At 46.1% G+C, this 18,035-nt stretch overlaps 1 protein-coding gene across 1 annotated transcript in view; it reads left to right on the top strand.

Moving 5' to 3' along the window:
• The window catches only part of ebf3b (EBF transcription factor 3b), a 70,149-nt gene extending 59,273 nt beyond the window's left edge, over positions 1 to 10,876 (top strand). Inside the window, 7 exon segments of the mRNA XM_062401509.1 lie at positions 512 to 600; positions 5,770 to 5,835; positions 6,034 to 6,111; positions 6,113 to 6,206; positions 6,624 to 6,809; positions 7,279 to 7,446; positions 8,715 to 10,876. Coding sequence (XP_062257493.1) covers positions 512 to 600; positions 5,770 to 5,835; positions 6,034 to 6,111; positions 6,113 to 6,206; positions 6,624 to 6,809; positions 7,279 to 7,446; positions 8,715 to 8,746 — 713 coding nt within the window. The 3' untranslated portion in view covers positions 8,747 to 10,876.
• Positions 10,877 to 18,035: the final 7,159 nt, after the last annotated feature.

Here is an 18,035-nt window from a genome sequence, read left to right as displayed (position 1 = left end):
TTACTATTTGAGGGGTGGGAGAGATTAATGGCTGCATGGGATCTGTTGCCGTATTTCACGGGCCCAGTGTTGCAGTACAGTCGGTGCAGACGGGTGAAATGACAGCAACCTACACTAGATCAATGTGTGGACAGCCTTTCACAGATTATTAAAGCTCTGTTAGATTAAAAGACCCCTGCTATGTAGTTTGCTTTTAGTCAATATTCCCAAGCAGATAAAAAGGGGGAGGGTCCCTGCGAACGATTCTCAGGCTGATGTAGGCCATCATGGCTGTTAATGGAATAGCACTCGGTGACACAAGTGTCAGAGGATCCCGTGTCATTTTCTATCGCCTGCCCCCCCCGCGGAGCCACCGGTGTTTCATGAAACCTTGTCTCGCCCCCGAGGATTCTTTGGAAATGAGGCATCCAGAAATGACTCCTCTCCTTTAAAGTCAGGTCTCTCAATCAGGTTCTTCCAAAATACTCAGGAAACGTTTCCAATCCTCTTCCTACCTTTTGCTTTCTTTCAGCCCTGAATGAGCCGACCATCGACTACGGCTTCCAGAGGCTGCAGAAGGTCATCCCCAGACACCCCGGCGATCCTGAGAGGTTACCAAAGGTGGGTACACTGTCCCCGCAGCACAGAGAGAGAGAGAGAGAGAGAGAGAGAGAGAGAGAGAGAGAGAGAAAAAAGAAAAAGAAAGAGAGAGACAGAGCTGTCTGAGGCTTTAATACTCTCAATGTGACAAATACACAAAACATCACCAGCGACACGGAGCACTGTGACCCCAAACCGTAACAGCTTTGCTTCACATATGTGGCTTACCGGCTAACCAGCGTGGTAATGGTATTGGGATTGTGTGCAGGGAGAGGCGTAAACTCTCTGTGTGGTAAAATAGCTCAATCAGGCGTTTTCCTCTCCAGTAGTCTGTGGAGATGGTAATCTGGTCAGAAACGACGTCTGCGCCCTCATTACCCCACTCATGTTTTCCTTTCATTTTCTGCAGCTCGATTTGGTTTAATCTTTTGTTTACAGAACCCTGTGCCGTAAACCCCCTCGTCTTACCGCGGCTAATAGACAAAGACTGCCTGTTATTATGCTTTGGCTTTCTTATTGTTTTCTTTTGAACCTGGGTGAGGGAGTTGAAAGCCTCATCAGTTCGAGACACGCCGGTGTGGCACACAAATAGGCTGCCATATTGAAATGCTGGAGCATGAAAATGAGGTGCACAGGTTTTTCTTTTTTTCTTCTTCTTCTTCTTCTTCTTCTTCTTCTTCTTCTTCTTCTTCTTCTTCTTCTCCTTTTCCATTGTTATTATTTCCTTCCACTGCAGAAACTCTTTGATTCTTTGACTCTTTTCATCATTCCCTTTGATTCCCTCGCTCTTTTCATTTCCTATTGATAAAATCTATCTGTGTGTTTTCACTAATTGCCACCCTGCCAGTAACCATTTGGGTGAGTGACATTCCAGATGTGTGAGGTGTAATAATATGACTGATTAGTGCGTTCGGAACCCCACGGCATGCAGTAAAGTGGCGGCCACCTCGGAGCTTTAATAATATTGTAAAAACCTTTAAAGACCTTATCTATTAAATCCCAGCATGCAACACAGCAATATCATTAAGGTCCAATGGACAATTTAATAAAGAACAGACTGTGCGGTGGCTATAGATGTTTGACCAAGGCAACGTGGAGAAATGGAACATCACAGCCAGTCCCTGGTTCGGTATATGAAGTGTTTCAATTAGACTCAATCCCCGTGGAGACAGGAAACAACACCCAGACATGAAATGTTACTCTAATTTCAACTGAGTACACTTACCTTTAATATCCACACGGCTTCCTCTATCTCCGCGGGCGTCACTGGTCAATCTAGACGCACTATTTCTACGTTATATGAAGTCAGAGCGTCTTTGCGGAAAAAAAATCCACATCTGTGAAACAAAAGAGAACAACAATGTTAAACACGGCTCTGTCGCGAGAGAAAGCCCCGACTTTTACCCCCCACCCCCCCCCCCCCCCCTCCCCCGGTTACGCCGCGGTGTTGGCCGCGAGACAGATTTTGACACCGAACCCGAGATTAGTTTCCTGGGTGTGCGTATACTTAATATAGCACGCTCTCCCAGCCTTTGCATGAAACAATCACAGAGTGAGATGAAACCCTGCACTTCCAATAAACAACATAAATATTTGATTTGCTCTCTAATGGACCCAAATATGGGGTTCAGGGGGCATGTAAATGATCCCACCAAGTGATTCGTCATTGTTAAGCTTGCCATCTGAGGGTCAGCTCCCGGGGTCAAAAGCACATTCCCAATAAAACAGCCCGCGGCGTGCAGCGGGCCGGCATGTACATTTGGAATGAGAACAGAAAACAGCATATAGAGAACAGCCATTACAAGGGTGCAGGTGAGGCAGGGAGACTCTATAAAAAGAAGATAAAGCTGGAGGACGCGCGGTGTGCATTAGCGGAAAGGCAAATCGACACCGGGCCCACTCACCGCCTCTACCCCCCCCCCCCGTCCCTCCCTCCCTCCCTCCCATGACTTCACCCTTCAGTTGATAATATTACTGCGCTATTGATTTCCACCAGCCTTCTCCCTGGGACCAGTAAGACACGTGGTAATTGTGAGGAGACAGAAAGCCAATATGGGAGTGCTCATGGATAGCAAGGGATGCACGCTAATATTGTTGCTACACAGAGAAAAAAAGGGGGGAAGCTGCCTCTGATTGAAGTTTACCTCGTAATTCTAAGACAACATCGCAGATGACAGCCTGACCCTGTGGGAGGAGTGGAGATATAAAAATTCAATGCAAAGTCCAGGGTGAATATGAAAGTAATAAGTGTGAGCAGTCAAGTGATGAGAAGGGAGATTGGTTTGCGGGCATCGCGTTAAGTGAAGAGAGACTTTGGAATTCACCCTCCTTTTTAAGATCTTGTTATAAAACAATTTTCTATTCATAATATAAAAAAGACAATTTATAATACCATTTTGTGCCCTCTGGCAGTAATGGACAAATAGACTGGATATCACATTATATCACACTCAATTTCTCTCTTCTGTAACAAATTAGATTCATTATGAAATTAAAAGTGGAAACTCAATATTGTTTTATTATTAAGCTGATTGCTTTGGATTCTTTTCTTGCCCCCCAAAATGAGCATAAGCCCATTCTTTTCCAATTCTTTGTGTAATCCACAAGGAGAAAATATTACAAATGTGTTCATGTCAAGCAATTACCCATGTATTTAAATGAATCTCTCTTCCTGTGCTCTTTGAAGTACCTTCATCTAATGGCCCTATGCTTCTAAATGCATTCATTACCTCGGGCTAGAGCTAACAGAGTAATTGCCTTACAGTTTTAAAATGGCATTAGCACTCCAAGCTACATAACCTAGGCCCCCTTTTATTAACTGTGATAATATAAATACAACATCCATGTTAATCTAGTGTTTGAAGAATCACAGTCAGGCCACGTCGTTATTATTGTTGGATATTTTTTTCATAACACGTCATTTGTTAGGCTTTTTTCTTTTCTCTCTCTCTCTCTCTCCACCCCCCCCCCCCCCCCGTTTGCAATAACGTAACACGGCGTCTAAATCTGAGGTGATCTGTCATCTGAGCGGCGCCGTTTAAACAGTTGTTGAACACGGGACCTTTATGCAAAGCGAGCCAAACAATAGCAGGAGAATCTGTCACGCATTTGTCACAGAACAACAGAAATCATTTGAGGCCTTTAATTGTTTCAATTTAACATGGTGCGTTCTGATATGTCTCCATGACAAGAAAGCCAATTACACTTATGCCGGAGCAGTATTGAGATTTACATGGAAATGCCCTCCGAACACTATTCCGTGTTAATCGTATTCACAGCATGAGCCGCCACGCATGAAAGCCTTTCGTCAGAAGAAAACAAACTTCTGCCTTGATTGGGTGCAGCACTTCTCATCATCCTCGGATATGACTAGGTTGCCACTTAAGCATAGCCCTGCGAGTCAGCTTGGTTAGTTAAGACACCACGCGGTAAACGACAGATTAAGGATGAGAGGCAATATCGTCTCCTCTCCTCCTTTTTTTTCCCAAGCTGTCCTTATGTCACTGCTGCAAAGTAGCATATGGACAAGGAGGGAGAGGACGTTTTAAAGAGAATGAAACATGGCTCGCGAGTGCGACAGTCTTAATTGCTTTAATTGTTGTTTAAAATTGAGAGCCATGTAGGAGATCTTGAAATATGATAGAATAGATTATTGGTAATTATTAACTGCAGACAAAAAGAAAGAAAACCACTTTATCTCACTCAGCAAGAGAGAGAGAAATCTGTTCTGCCTGATGAGAACACATCAAGACAGCTGGTCCTCTCATTTAGTCTACCTGCCGCACGACAACCATAATTCTTTATTTGTATGCAAACTAGATGCATGCAACGTTGAGCATACACACCAATTTCAGAGGTAAATGCCCATTCTAAGAGCCACCCATCCGGTAACGTGGGGTGGATTAAGCGATATGTTTCTATAAGAGAGCATGGCATACGCTGGAAGTGGCTTCTACAGTGATTCATCTTGATAAATCAAGGGCTGTGGTAGATATGCTCCTCGGGATGAAAGGGCCCATACACACGCTCCGTACACACTACATACGCCGTGCCTTGGAAACGCAGGCCAAGTCTTGGAGGCCGCTGTTTGAAGGCGCGAAGGCTGTGTTTACATTCATTTACGGCAGCTGCCGTCTTAATCCCACACTGCTATTGCCAAGTGATGGAACACTTCAGACAAATTACCGAGGCCCGCAAAAGAAAACACAGCGAATGTGGGAAGAAAACAAGCGCCATCTGAGATGTTCCTGGTGACAGATTTGCATTGCTTTTAACCGGGGTTCTAACAGCACAGTCGACAAATCTCCGCTCTACAGCAGGTGACAAGCAAGCATTTTAAAAAACACACGCAAGAGCCATGTCTGCAACTTGCCTTTGTCAGATTAAACGCACTCTAACAGGAAGAGAGGGTTTTTCATAGAGCATATTGCCTTCTGTATTATAGAAAACAAAGAGAGCAGTCTGCTTGCTTGAGAGGGATTTAATTGTAAGTGCTGAATTCAAAGAGCAGATAAAGACACACAAACGGGCCAAACCCCACCTAGCCGAGAGCCTGGAACAGAGTGGGGGGAACAGGATCTGGGGCCAACTCATTTTCAGTGTTAAGAGCCAAAGCAACACAGCTAATCCGCATTGTCAAGCGGGGGCAAGCATGCAGACATGGATAAGACCACATCCTGAGCATCCGTGTCCCCAAGGCACAAGCACCCAGCTCTCGCTGGATGGGAAGTCATTTGTGAAGTCCTTTGCAACATCCAGTCAAAGAGGTTAATTGAAAAATTCCTTAATGTCATTACAACAGAACTAGATTAACCCAGAGCTAATTCACTTTATTGTTCTGAGGAGAGGGGGACTCGGCGCTGAACTCCGGAGCAAACGTGAAGCCTAGAAATCAGGGGTGAGGTGTTGTTTTTAAAGGACTATGCCAGTTTAATTAAGATAGGGAACATTATTCACTGCTCTGCATGGTTGGAAGGAGCAAAGTGGTGCCGCTGTAAAAACGCAGCCTCTAAAAATCCGGGTGGCTTCTCATTGCGGCGCTTGAATATACAAAACATTTCGAAATATCGCCGCGGCCCTGCTGTGTGATGTTGTTTAGATATTTGTTTGTTATCGTAAACAACAACCGGGGGGGTCACAAACGTAATGTGGTCGGGTCTTAACATGTGCTCTCCCTGTTTTGCTCATCAGGAGGTGCTACTGAAGAGGGCGGCCGATCTTGTTGAAGCCCTGTATGGAATGCCCCACAACAATCAGGTATGTGTCCACACCTTCTGCTAAACAAGAAAAACCATTGAAAACTCCCTGGTAGAATCACCAAAGGGTATTTTCACCACTATATCTGGAACAATGCAGGGCCGCGTGCGCTGTGAGTTAACCGTATAGCCGTGAACCGCGCATCAAAGCGAAGAAACATAAATAACAGAAACCTCCGCTTTCCTCCCGGCACCTCAGGAGATCATCCTGAAGAGGGCAGCTGACATCGCCGAGGCCCTGTACAGCGTTCCTCGCAACCACAACCAGATCCCCTCGCATCGCCAACACAGCCTCCCACGGCATGATGGGAGTCAACTCCTTCAGCAGCCAGCTCGCAGTCAATGTGTCTGAGTCACAAGGGAACGACCAAGGTATGTGATCGTAGAGGCGTATGGCTCCATAACTCAGTGGTTCTCCAGAGTGGGGTCCAGGGACCTGCGGGGGGGGGGGGGGGGGTGGGGGGGGGGGGGTCCTTCAGGGGTTTGAAGCTAAATGAGAAATAGTTAAATTTCACTCATTAAAAATGGGGAAAAAATTGGAAAAAGATAGAAATATGGTTTTTGAACATTAGCCCCCTTCCTCATTGGCAATATGGGGGGTTTAAGGGTCCAATTAAGTGCCAAAATGTTTTATTATTAAACTGGTATCATGTGCCGATTGGAAAATGTCCCCATTTTGCAGCAGTAAAAATGTCCATGATCGTTTCCTGACTAATCCCTGGTAAACACTGTGCAAAGCGACTGGTATGAATGAGCTTCCCTCTCCTTCTTCCCACCCGTGTTATTCAGTGGGCTACAGCCGGAACACCAGCAGCGTGTCCCCCCGGGGCTACATCTCCAGCAGCACCCCGCAGCAGTCGAGCTACAACAGCGTCAGCAACAGCATGAATGGCTACGGCAATGCCGGCATGAACCTGGGAGTGCCAAGCTCCCCCGGGTTCCTCAACGGATCCTCTGCCAACTCCCCATATGGAAGTGAGTAGCTTGCCACTATCACACGCTGTAGTAGCACTAAGCTGCTGCTGATTTAATTCCGGCTCCACACATTCGTTTTTCTCTTCTATGAATCACTTGTGACAGAGTTATAACGTTATTGATGGAGATAATATATTACTATTCATTCTCCGGGGCTTGTTGTTTTTTTTAGTACTTGGTGGGACACACACGTGTGTAGCCCGGGATGGAAGTTGTATTCGTTTTTTTTTTATGTGTATTTCAACGTGTGCCACCTGTATTTGTGTGAACCGGACAAGATGTGTTGACGGTAGGAGCCTGTGAGTACTGATCGTGTACCCCAACCCCCCACCCCCACCCCCCGCCCCTCTGACAGATATACTATCCCAGCCTTACCTTAACTGCCCTCTCCCTCCCGAGCACCGGACTCACAGCACGTTCTCACTCTCTCCCCCCCTCCTTCTCTCTCCCCTCCCTGTCGTCTCCGCAGTTAAACAAAAGAGCGCCTTCGCCCCTGTGGTCCGACCCCAGGCCTCCCCACCCCCCTCCTGCACCAGTGCCAACGGCAACGGACTGCAAGGTGAGCCCCCCTCACCCCCTCATCCCTTCCCCACGGACTACTGGTCAGATACCGCTGCTCAGGCCTCTGTCCGGTTTGGTGAGGGATTAATCATTACAAATATATGCATTTTGACAGGCCAATTTACACCTTTCACTTCACACTCACACACACACACACTGCACCACATACAGAGCATGTCTTCACACAACACAACACAACACACACACACGAATACAGCACTGCAAGCCTCGTCTCACATCTGTGCAAACACACGTGCCTCCTTGTTGCCCTTTCGTACAAATGATCTCTGATGTCGCAGGAAAAAGACCTTCCCAGAATTGTTTTAGTAATTATGTTTATTAGGTTTTGTGCATGTGTCATGACCAACATGATTGCTTTGAAAACAAGCTTAGCCGTAGTGTGTGCCCCAAGATTAATAACATTGGGCTTAATGAAGTGGGAAATTAAAGTTCATCTTGCTACACGTTCATACTTATTAATACATGTTGTGCGGAAATTAATGAGCAATGCCTTTGCCATCATCTGCGCTGGCAAACTTAAAAGCGTTTCAACCATGACTCTACAAATATACTCAGAGCAATATAGTAATATATCATCCCAGCACTTCACTAGTCGCCTAATTGTTAAAACGTGTGAAAATACCGAATATATAAACTCTCGGGGTGACGTACAGTTGCTAATGATATCCGAAAGCAGATGGTGCTGGTAAAATAACGGAAGCTACCTTTTGATCTCGCCTAATCTCTCTCGGATAATGACACGTCTCAGGGAAAAAAGGAGAGTGTGGGACTAATGCGCGGTGTAGTGCAGGGGGAGAGGGGCGAGGAGACGAGGGGAGGAACAGGCAGCGAGAGCAGGAATCTGAGGAGCGTCGAGTAGCCGGAGCACTGTGGCATTGTGGGAAGTGACCGTGTTGTTGCTCTGCCGTCACCACGGCCGCCTCTCAGGGAGTCTGGGCCACTGTTTGCCATTACCCCAACGCCAGGAGAAATATCACACATGGCAAGAGTGGCGTGCTGGGGGCTGAAATGTCAGAGCAGGAGGGAGGTTTTCAAACTCGGCCTGTTAGGGAGGATGTGCGGCAGCCGGCTGGTGGACACGGCAAACACTCACAGGCACAGACGCAAACAGCCACACTGAGGCATGCATTCACGCGCTCGGTGTCAGGTGGCTGGACTTGCGCACACATAGCTACACGCACACACACAACAACACACACACACACACACACACACATGCAACAGCACATCCATGCATGCTGTAAATTGTTCAAATTTTTTAATCCAAACCTTGCTTTCTAAGCCCAATAAGTTAACGTTGCCTCTCTTTCTCTTTCTCCGCAGCCATGTCCGGCCTGGTTGTCCCTCCCATGTAAATGCACTTTCATCATCTCAAGCACCAGTCTACCACTTCAGAGGACACCCCCCCCCCTCCCCTCACCCCGCCCCCCAAACCTGTCCTCTGAACACACCACAAAAAACGCTGGTGTAATGTATAGTCAAACCGCTCGTTCTGTTTTTGTTTTTTTAAAGATGAAGAAGAACAAAAAAAAAAAAAAGTGAAGAATTTTTTGGTTTCTTTTAAATGACTTTCACCCCCCCCCCCCACCTACAGAACAAAAGGATTTCACAAGGAACAATACTTTTTTTCTGTGGGATGCTTTTTTTATTTTGTCGTCTGTAATTCCCCACCACCCCCCCTCGGTTGTATCACCCTTGAAGAGGACGCGGGATGAAGAAGGGTTTATTTTGTATACCTGTCGGGCCTCGGCCCCCGGATCTGTCCAATCATCCAACACATTCAATACTGGAAGGGACTCTGTGGACTCACCATCTGGTTGTAAAGTAAAAACACTGATGTACAGTACATTTGCCAATGGACTTGTTTTGCCTCAGAAAAATTGTTTCTGTTTTTTCCTTTTTTTTCCTGTTTCAACTCTCTTTTAATAGATTCACAGCAGTTGTGTGTCTTTATAATGTGACCTTTTTTTTTTGTATTTTTGCGTGTGAGGAAAAATTCACAGGGGCCAACACAGTTTGAATTACAACTGGAAAAATATATGAGATATATAATGTAGAAAAATTGATCATCAAAGAACAACAAATACGAGTTAAAAAAAATAAAAGTAAAAAACGGGGATGGGGCCTGGGCGGGTAAGGATGTATCATGTTTCATTCCTGCATTTTAACTTAAATTTTGTAATTTATTGTAGCTAGAAATCATCTTCAAAAGTAAAAAAAAAAAATCAAAAAAAAAAATCCACTTTGATTCAACAAGCACACTGACGTGTACAAAACACTGCTCTGTTGATGAATATGATGTACTTCCATGTCTAGAGCTTCCTTTTAAGCAAGTGTGTTTTGCCATGTTTTTCAACTTTTTTGCTAGCACTGTATATTAATGCATTCCTAGGCTACTGTGAAGTCTGTTTCTTGTTGATGAGGAGCAGTCTCCCCCTTCTAGCTCCAACTCCCTTATGTGTTTTATATGTGGTTAAAAATTGTAGACTATTGTGATATTGCCAAACTTGTGCTAAATATTTATACATCTGTCTTTTTCATGTTCCTTTTAGATCGACAAAAAAACATTTGAAAAACAAAATTTAAAAATCCATCGAGAATGTAGGAGTGTAGTAATTCATTGTCATATTTCCGTTCCAACACACACTTGCGCTCACTGAGGGAAATTTTGTAACATATCAACTATAAATAATGTATTTATCTCTGAAATTTTGTATATTGCTTTTCATTATGTATGTATTAATCGTCATGCCCTTAATATAGTGATGCAGCACAGATAATTCAGCCAAGAACTGTTGCCTTCATTTGTTTTCTTTTTGTATTTGATGAAATGCAATGTGCATATATTTCACGTGTATCCTCAAAACATTTTGTGTTACTCCGTCAAGACTCTCTGTCCATTTTTTTTAAAGGGGAAGTCAAACTTCATTGTTTATTTTTATATTGATTTTAAATTATCTATACAGACCATTTTGGAGAAAACTTTGTTGGTTGTATTGTCAAATAAATTGTTTGTGACCCATATGATAGTTGTTAAGATCCAATAGAGACTAATGTGCATGAGGGACGACCTTGGAGATAAAAAAAACACTCCATTTGTGGTTGTACTTTTTTTTCTGTTTTGTAGAATGTATAGAAGTCATTTTTACTCACCACTTATGACTCTGCCACATAGCTTACATGTGTTTACAGGGAAGAAAATTTAAAAATGTCAACATTTGGAATGGAAACAGAAATGAATAAGTGATGTTTTATTAAAATTTTCAGTAAAAACACACTAGCTCATCAACTGTGGACTTTCTTCAGTTTCCGGCGCCGTTTGGCCGGCAGACAAACTGACGAGCAGGACAGGGACAGTAGAAACTTGGGAGGACTAACCTGTGATTCGCCTGTAAGTTCTCGTGTTTGCCATCATGACTTTGCCATAGAGATAATTGTTTGATAACCTGTGGAAACGTGTAACATCCATAAAAGATGAAAACTGCTCTTCACTCACATTATTTCAACAAAGCACTCTGACACTGTTGCATATTCCTCCTGGTCTCTGTATCAGCATCTCTGTGGCGCTTCAAAGCCTCGTCGCAGTCATTCATAAACATTGCCAGCGTTTTATTCAAAGCGGCCCAAATGGGGCTCATTCAAATCCCTCATTTTATTGCATTAAGCCACCTAGTTAATAAAGAATCAATACATCGAAAGAGCAAGGTTATCCTTTGTCTATAAGGGCTGGTATCGTTTTGAACCTCTTATAGTTTGAGCGCTGAAAGGGGGGGGGGCCCACGGTGAAATCTATACTCATCAAGTGGGTCAACCCGGAGGAGAGGAGTGTTTGAGGGAAGAATAGTGGTTCCCCCCTTAAAAACAACTGAGCATCTTATCTGGCATCCTGAGCAGGTCACAAAATGTCAATTTCTCATCAAGGCAACATTGTCCGAGGCCACCTCTGCCTTTAATGCACAATTAAACGGCAGCCGATCCGAGTGGCAATCAACATATCACAGCTTATTATGTCGGCCGGGCATGCACGGACCTCGCGGCGCGGGAGATAGCCGGCGAGCCCCGCTGATAGCGCAAAGGGCGGATACACTCAAAAGAGCGATTTAATTTCCAGCCGCGATCGCCCACCGCGCTTGAAATTGTTCCCTCGATAATCCAATGTGTCTGATAACAATGGCCACACATCTGCTTCCTGACATTGTATTATCTGCTCAGACGCACATACACGGGTTCGGCGCCCTCGCCTTGCTTACTGCTCCTTCCGCGCCATTATTCAATGACAAACAGCAGTTTATTTCAGTCTTAACCGCGCCGCAAATGAAACCGAGGGAAACTGCCTCTCGTCGCAGAAACAACAAAAACAGACACACAGAGAGAGAGAGAGAGAGAGAGAGAGAGAGCGAGAGAGAGAGAGAGAGAGAGAGAGAAAAAAAAAAGAGGATATCATATTCTGAGGGTAAAAGTACAATAAAAAAAACGACAAGTTTGCTCAGTTGTTGCCAGGTTTAAGAGCTCTGAAGCCTGGCAGCCAGGCTGGAGGTGCAGTTTATCGTCTCAGCAAGTTCCACTGTACCCGACGAGCGGCCCCCGAGCTCTGCCACACCACTCAATCATCGTGAGAGCCTCTTTATTGGAGAACTCTAATGGCCACCCTCCACCATGATCTTAATGTGTGCATTAAATATTTATAAATCCTGGGTCAATAATGCCCCATAACCAGAGCCTGACAGACCCCCACCGTACCATGTGGCTGCCTCGCTCTCTCTCCGACACAGGCAAAGGTCAGGGGGTCGCGCAATCAAAAGAGAGCGAGGCTTGCCACATCCATATGTTGCCACTCTTATCAAGACTTCCCTCAGTACTGGTTATCTGTCAAAGGAAAGAAATATTGAAAGCAATATCGATCTTAACTAGCCTTGTGTAGCCGAGGGCCACGCTTCAAACATCTGCTCGTGCATTGTTATATTTCAACAAAAAAAAATACTCCTCTAAAAAATATATAAGACCCGGGCGCTGATATTGAACATCTCGCCGTCTGCCAGAGAATGACTAATATCCCCGTTATTGAGAAGCATCAGCAAAGATGTTGCTTGTTTTTTTTAAGTTGCTATATATATATATATATTTATGCACCATAAACATTAGTGCCGTGTTAATTGCGTGACCTGGCATCTGCGGGGGCGAATCGGTGGCTTTCACGTGAGCATGTCCAGGGCTGCGCTCCTGTGCTGTTCAGGTGAAAGATTGTGCTCCGGTGATAGCGCGCACAAAAGAGCAGCCGGACAATGAGCCAGTCAATGGAGAGCTCCAGTTGAAAGAGCCACAATGGCCGTGCATGCTGGGAATTGGGCTGGACGGTATAAAGGAATGGAACCTTCATTGAGGCCGTGGAGGACAAGCATTCAGAAAAGAGGTTTTTGTTTGCTTCTTTATCAATCTGCCGTTTCCCATGAGGAAAAACAATTCAAACTGACCTTAAAAGGAGAATATTACCTTACGCACCCCCCTCCCTATGTAACTCCCGTCGAGGGGGGACTTATACATTCACCCTTAATTGATGCTCGTGCGATAATACCTGCGTGCCAGCTTGTGTACAGTTTTAAGACGGGGGCCGTTGAACTGAAAGGAGGATTCGTGGTTTATCTCGTGGGCTCGACGGGCAGTGCTGAGAAGTACTTTTTAAGGGATTTGCTCTCGGACAGACAGGATTTTGTGTAACCGCTGAGCGATGTGTCTTGTGCAGGAGAAGAAAAAGAGAAAAGAGAAAAGAGGCAGCTGCAAAACTCCCGTGAAGTTTACACACACGAGTGGGATCCTGCTGCTGTGACTCATAAAAACTTCACTGGCAACCAGAGATCATAACTTTGAGTTCACCATGAATCAATAAGAGGGAATCTGACCTTTTTTGAACAATTTCGCATTTGAATCAAAAACAGGGAATCTGACCTTTTTTTTTCTCTCTCTCCCCCCCCCCCCCCTCAAAAAAAGAGAGAAGTCCCAGATTAGTCTCCTGTCTGTGAATTGGTACACCAGATAAGAGGCTGCTCCCCTGCTACCGCACACCGGGAGTCTGCCGTGTGCAACGAGACCTCCAGAACCTTGGAAAGATTTCCACTTCACTCACCGCAGCCGAGAAGGATGAGCCGCGATATCTCGGTGCTTTAAAATCCATTAAACTTGTATTTGGGTGTCATTCGATACTTCATCAATGTTTCAGTGCACCTCGAAACCCACAAATACTGGGATTCACCCCTGGTGGAAATACAGCATTCACCGTCTTTCCCCTCTGTGAACTTCGCTTTGTCCCGAGAACACTACACCGTGAGGATTGCCCAGTCAGAGAGTGTTAGTCCACAGCGATAAAATAATATCACCAGAACTGTATTTTTCTGCCACAGTCTCCACCACATAGAGCTCCTTTCATAGCACCCGCTCTGTAGTGCTTTGTCCAGTAGTTCTGGATATGATATCATCTATTAATAATGTATTGGCAATGGATTACATAAAAAGGGAGCAGAAATAACATCCAATATTCATGCCCCCTGAGCTTGACTGTGTCCAATCCGTTTGGCCCATAAAACCTTAGCCCCATTTCCATATCCGCTGTGGGTCACGACAGGTCTGCCGCACAAAGGCGCACAGAACAGCTCGACTCAGGAAGAGGGCAGTAAAATTCGGGTGGATTTCTGAACCCTTACGAAACAGCCCCCCCTTTGGAAGAAAAAAAAAAAAAAAGAAGTGAAAAAGCCCTTTTCCGATTTCAGCGCCTGCGAAAAACCTGGTACTGTATTTCCCTCTTTAATTGTGCCACTTGAGAAATTGACGTGCCTCTGAAACATGGCATGAATCTCACAGTTATTGCAGTCCCCTTGGCAGGGAATGTTGATACAACATCTGCATGCTATAGAAAGTAATGGAAGTAGCAGAGGTGGCAGCTGCAACTCTACAGGAAGTGTGCCATTTTCAGGCAGTGCTGCTGTGAGAACCACTAACTGCCAGCCTGGTCTTGCCGGCAGCTCTGATTGCCAGGACACTATGACAAACACGCAGGGGCTGGGAGTGTTGCATCCTGGGGGATGACAGCTTCTGTTTGATTGTCAATAAGGCTCATTAGCAGAAAAAAATTGAGAATGTGAAAAGAGATTAAATGGCTTGAGACAGGGTGCCCCTCATGTTTCATTACAGGGGATTTATCAGAGCTTTTATTTCATCCATTCCGCAGGAAAAGGACAAATAATCACTTATTGCTTCCCCCTAAAAAAAAAAGGTGAAAAGCTGCAGCGAAATGTACATGCTTTAAAAAAAAAATTACACATTCCATACATTGTAATTCCAGCGATGCCGTCCAGCAAATGCTACTCGAGCCCTTTGGACACCGGCCACCCCTCGTACGGAACCCCTCCACTCCTCCTCTGGATCCCAGCGACTCTCATCTTAAGACCGGCGGCGGGTGCTTCCCTCCATCTTAGGGAGGAATGGCCAACAAAGCGGCGTGTAAGGGCCTTTCCCCCGAAGAGTCCTTGTCACGCCGCGCCAAACCTCTGTGATTATCGTTGTTTTTGCAGAGAGTGTCCATGCCTGCCAATACCGCTGTTCCATAAATGAATTTGGCCCCTCGTCAACGAATTACCTAACACGCAGAACTGTGTATGTGTCACATCCAATTCCAACTCACCGGCTTTGGTAGTGTGTGTCAGCTGGAGGACTTAATCATCAATCGTCAATCATAATAAGCGAAGCGCATTGATAGGGCTTCTTTTTTTTTTCTCTCTCTCCCACCCACCCCCCCCCCCCCCCTTCCCCTACACAGTTAAATAAAGTGTAAAGGGAGAAGTTAAGACTGACCTTGTTAAATTGGGACCACAATTTGTATTCCTGATTTAGTGTATGGATTAATTAGTGTTGGCAAGTGTGCGGATCGGTTTCCGTGTGGCGGCGCTCGATCAAATCATTTTTCACGAGGAAACTCTGGAATGATATCTGTCCGTCCAATCTTCATGTTTTCGCTCAGAACCCGGCTTTGCATATTTTGAGCCGCACACTTTTAATTAATGCTTAATTGAAGACTTTACAGAGAGAGTTCTTCCGACGGCAGTCGCTAATCAATAACCCGCCATCTCCCATCATGCAAAATGAATCACCGTGACCTGTTATCAGGCCTTAATACAACCAGACACACACACGCATACACACACGTGAAATACGCGAACTGGCAAAGCATGCGTTTGCACGAGGCAGGCAGAGGAATCTGGCTCATATTTTCCCCTCTCTCCCTGATCCAGTCCACTCCTCTCCCTCGTCATATAGATCGCAGTCTGCGGGGGCCAGAGGCGCTGACAGAGCCCAGATGCTCCCAGTCTGTCTGGGGGGACTGGGGAGACTGGTGCCATGGGGTCCTGGAGCCTCTGAAGTGCCGCCCCTCCGTCAACATGACCAAGGCTAGACCTGCACTTTCTCTCTCAGGCCGAGACGCTCTCCTGCCTCGCTGACAACCGGCCGCACATAGCCACAGATTGATACACACGCAGGGATACACAATCACAGGCACCCCCCCCCCACCCCCCCCCACACCACCCGCCTCACGTAATGTATGGCCGTTCATCAGCCGTTCCTAATTAGAGACCCCCGGACCAGCACTCGAGTTCATAAGGTTACAATGACACACCGACACAGGGTTGCTAAGCACACACGCCCACATGCTGGTACCTCTCGGTGTTTCTCTTACTTTCTCATTTAATCCTGCTCCGTCTCATCATCACTGTCCTGAACTTGCTTATGCGCAGAGGGGGGGGGGGGGGGGGGGGGGGGGGTTGTCCCTTTGTTCTTAAGAAACAAAACATAAAAAAAAGGCACCGCGAGATCCCTCCATCCGCCCCGCTTATTCTCTCAAAACACAGAGATCATTACAGGAGCATCAAAGAATGCCATGTTTGAAATGATATTCCTCTTTGTAGTGGCGGCGTGGCGTGGAGTGTGTTGGTATTAGATGCTGCTGTGGCAGCTGTCGCGGCTGGCTGCGTGGTGCCTCGGTGTCAGGGCCTCCGAGGCCAGGCTGTCCCGGCAGAGAGACAGAGGGGGAGGAAACCCGATAGCGCAGCCAAGCCCCACTCTAATGTCTGTCTCTCCAGCTATCTATCCCCGGGTCTATCTGACTGCTGGACACCGCCTATCTGCATGCCGGATACTCCTCTGCCTTCCCAGCAGCCGTGCAGGGCTCGCAGCTGAGTTCATATGCTCCGAAAAGTTTCCCCCCCCCCTTATTGTTTATTTTTTTTTGTTGTGCAAACTTTTCAAAGAAGCAGCTATTTATGAATCACTGGTGTGACCGCGGGATTAACTCATGCAGGGTCCCCACTAAGCTGGAGACCCGTACCGAGGGGCGCAGGTGATCATAACAGGAGAGTCATGAGCCGACGTGTGTGAAGAGCACGAGATGGAAGCTCGCAGAGTGTTTGGATTTGATGCGGGGGCAGAAAATTGCTCTGTAATGAGGAGGGGTGCCAGGATATGAGATGGGAAGTGGGGAGTTGTAGACAGGATATAAGTTACGAGAGGGAAACTAATGTTAGGAAATGCGGAGGTTGTTGTTGCGGCTGCTCGAGCTAAAATGTATCTTACTGCTGTTTCTCTATGATTAATACGGCCCGGCCGGGTCAGAACCCTGCATTCACGCTGCCAATGCCACCAACCACATCCTCGCTCTTTCTGGGGCTCAAATGAGTGTGTATAGTACATGAGAGAAAGTGTGTGTGGGGGTGTGTGTGTGTGTGTTAGTGTGTGAGGGGGTTAATAAATGTTGAATCAAACGCCGCACGAGACACTCACACTCCTTAAGGGTTGCCCATTAGCGGTGTGTGGGTGCATGGGGAGTTTATCAGTGTCTGGGTGATTTATGAAGTCAGACTCAATATCATCCACTTCACCCACACACATATGGACATACACATGTGCACACACCAACACGCATGGGCCACATGCCCCGCTCTCACACTCGCACGTGCACGCGCACACGCACCCGTGTACTCCCTCTCCTCGAAATGGAGGCTGATATTAGGCCAAAATTAAAGGTTTCACAGAGATTAACAGTGCGGATGATGAGATCGTCTCAGCCTCTTTTCATCTAATTCCCTTTTTTATCTCTGAGCCGGCGTGATACGGAAGTGGTACACACGGTAAAATTACAGCCACAAAAATAATACACACATAACGATAACACGGCGACTAATACAGATAAATACCAAAACACCATGAAATTGTAAAAGAAAAAACAAAATTGAGAAGAGACAAAGTGCGAGTTATTATTTGAAGAGTTTCCGTGGGTACCTATGCAATTACACGGCCAATTACTGGCAGCTCGTCTGACGCTTTGATGCCGGACTTGTTTTTGTAGCATCAGCTGCACATCTCCACAGACATCAGTAGTCTAGTTGCTAAATTCACAGCATTCCATAGAATTTACTTAGCCACGAGCGGGGGGAAAAAAAAAAGGAGGGTGCTTACAGTGCACTTCAGAGTGCGCCCGGCTTAAATGGGACCCCTTGTGGCTGTGTCACAGCTCCCTTCGTTAGGGGGCTGACTGTAGCCTGTAGTCACCACAGGCATCATTAGCCCTCTGTGAAACCACAGACTGAGTCTCATTCTTCATCT

The sequence above is a fragment of the Platichthys flesus genome, chromosome 12 (genome assembly GCF_949316205.1).
Source record: "Platichthys flesus chromosome 12, fPlaFle2.1, whole genome shotgun sequence".
In the NCBI taxonomy this organism is placed as follows: domain Eukaryota; kingdom Metazoa; phylum Chordata; class Actinopteri; order Pleuronectiformes; family Pleuronectidae; genus Platichthys; species Platichthys flesus.
This window is presented reverse-complemented; position numbering and strand designations above follow the sequence as displayed.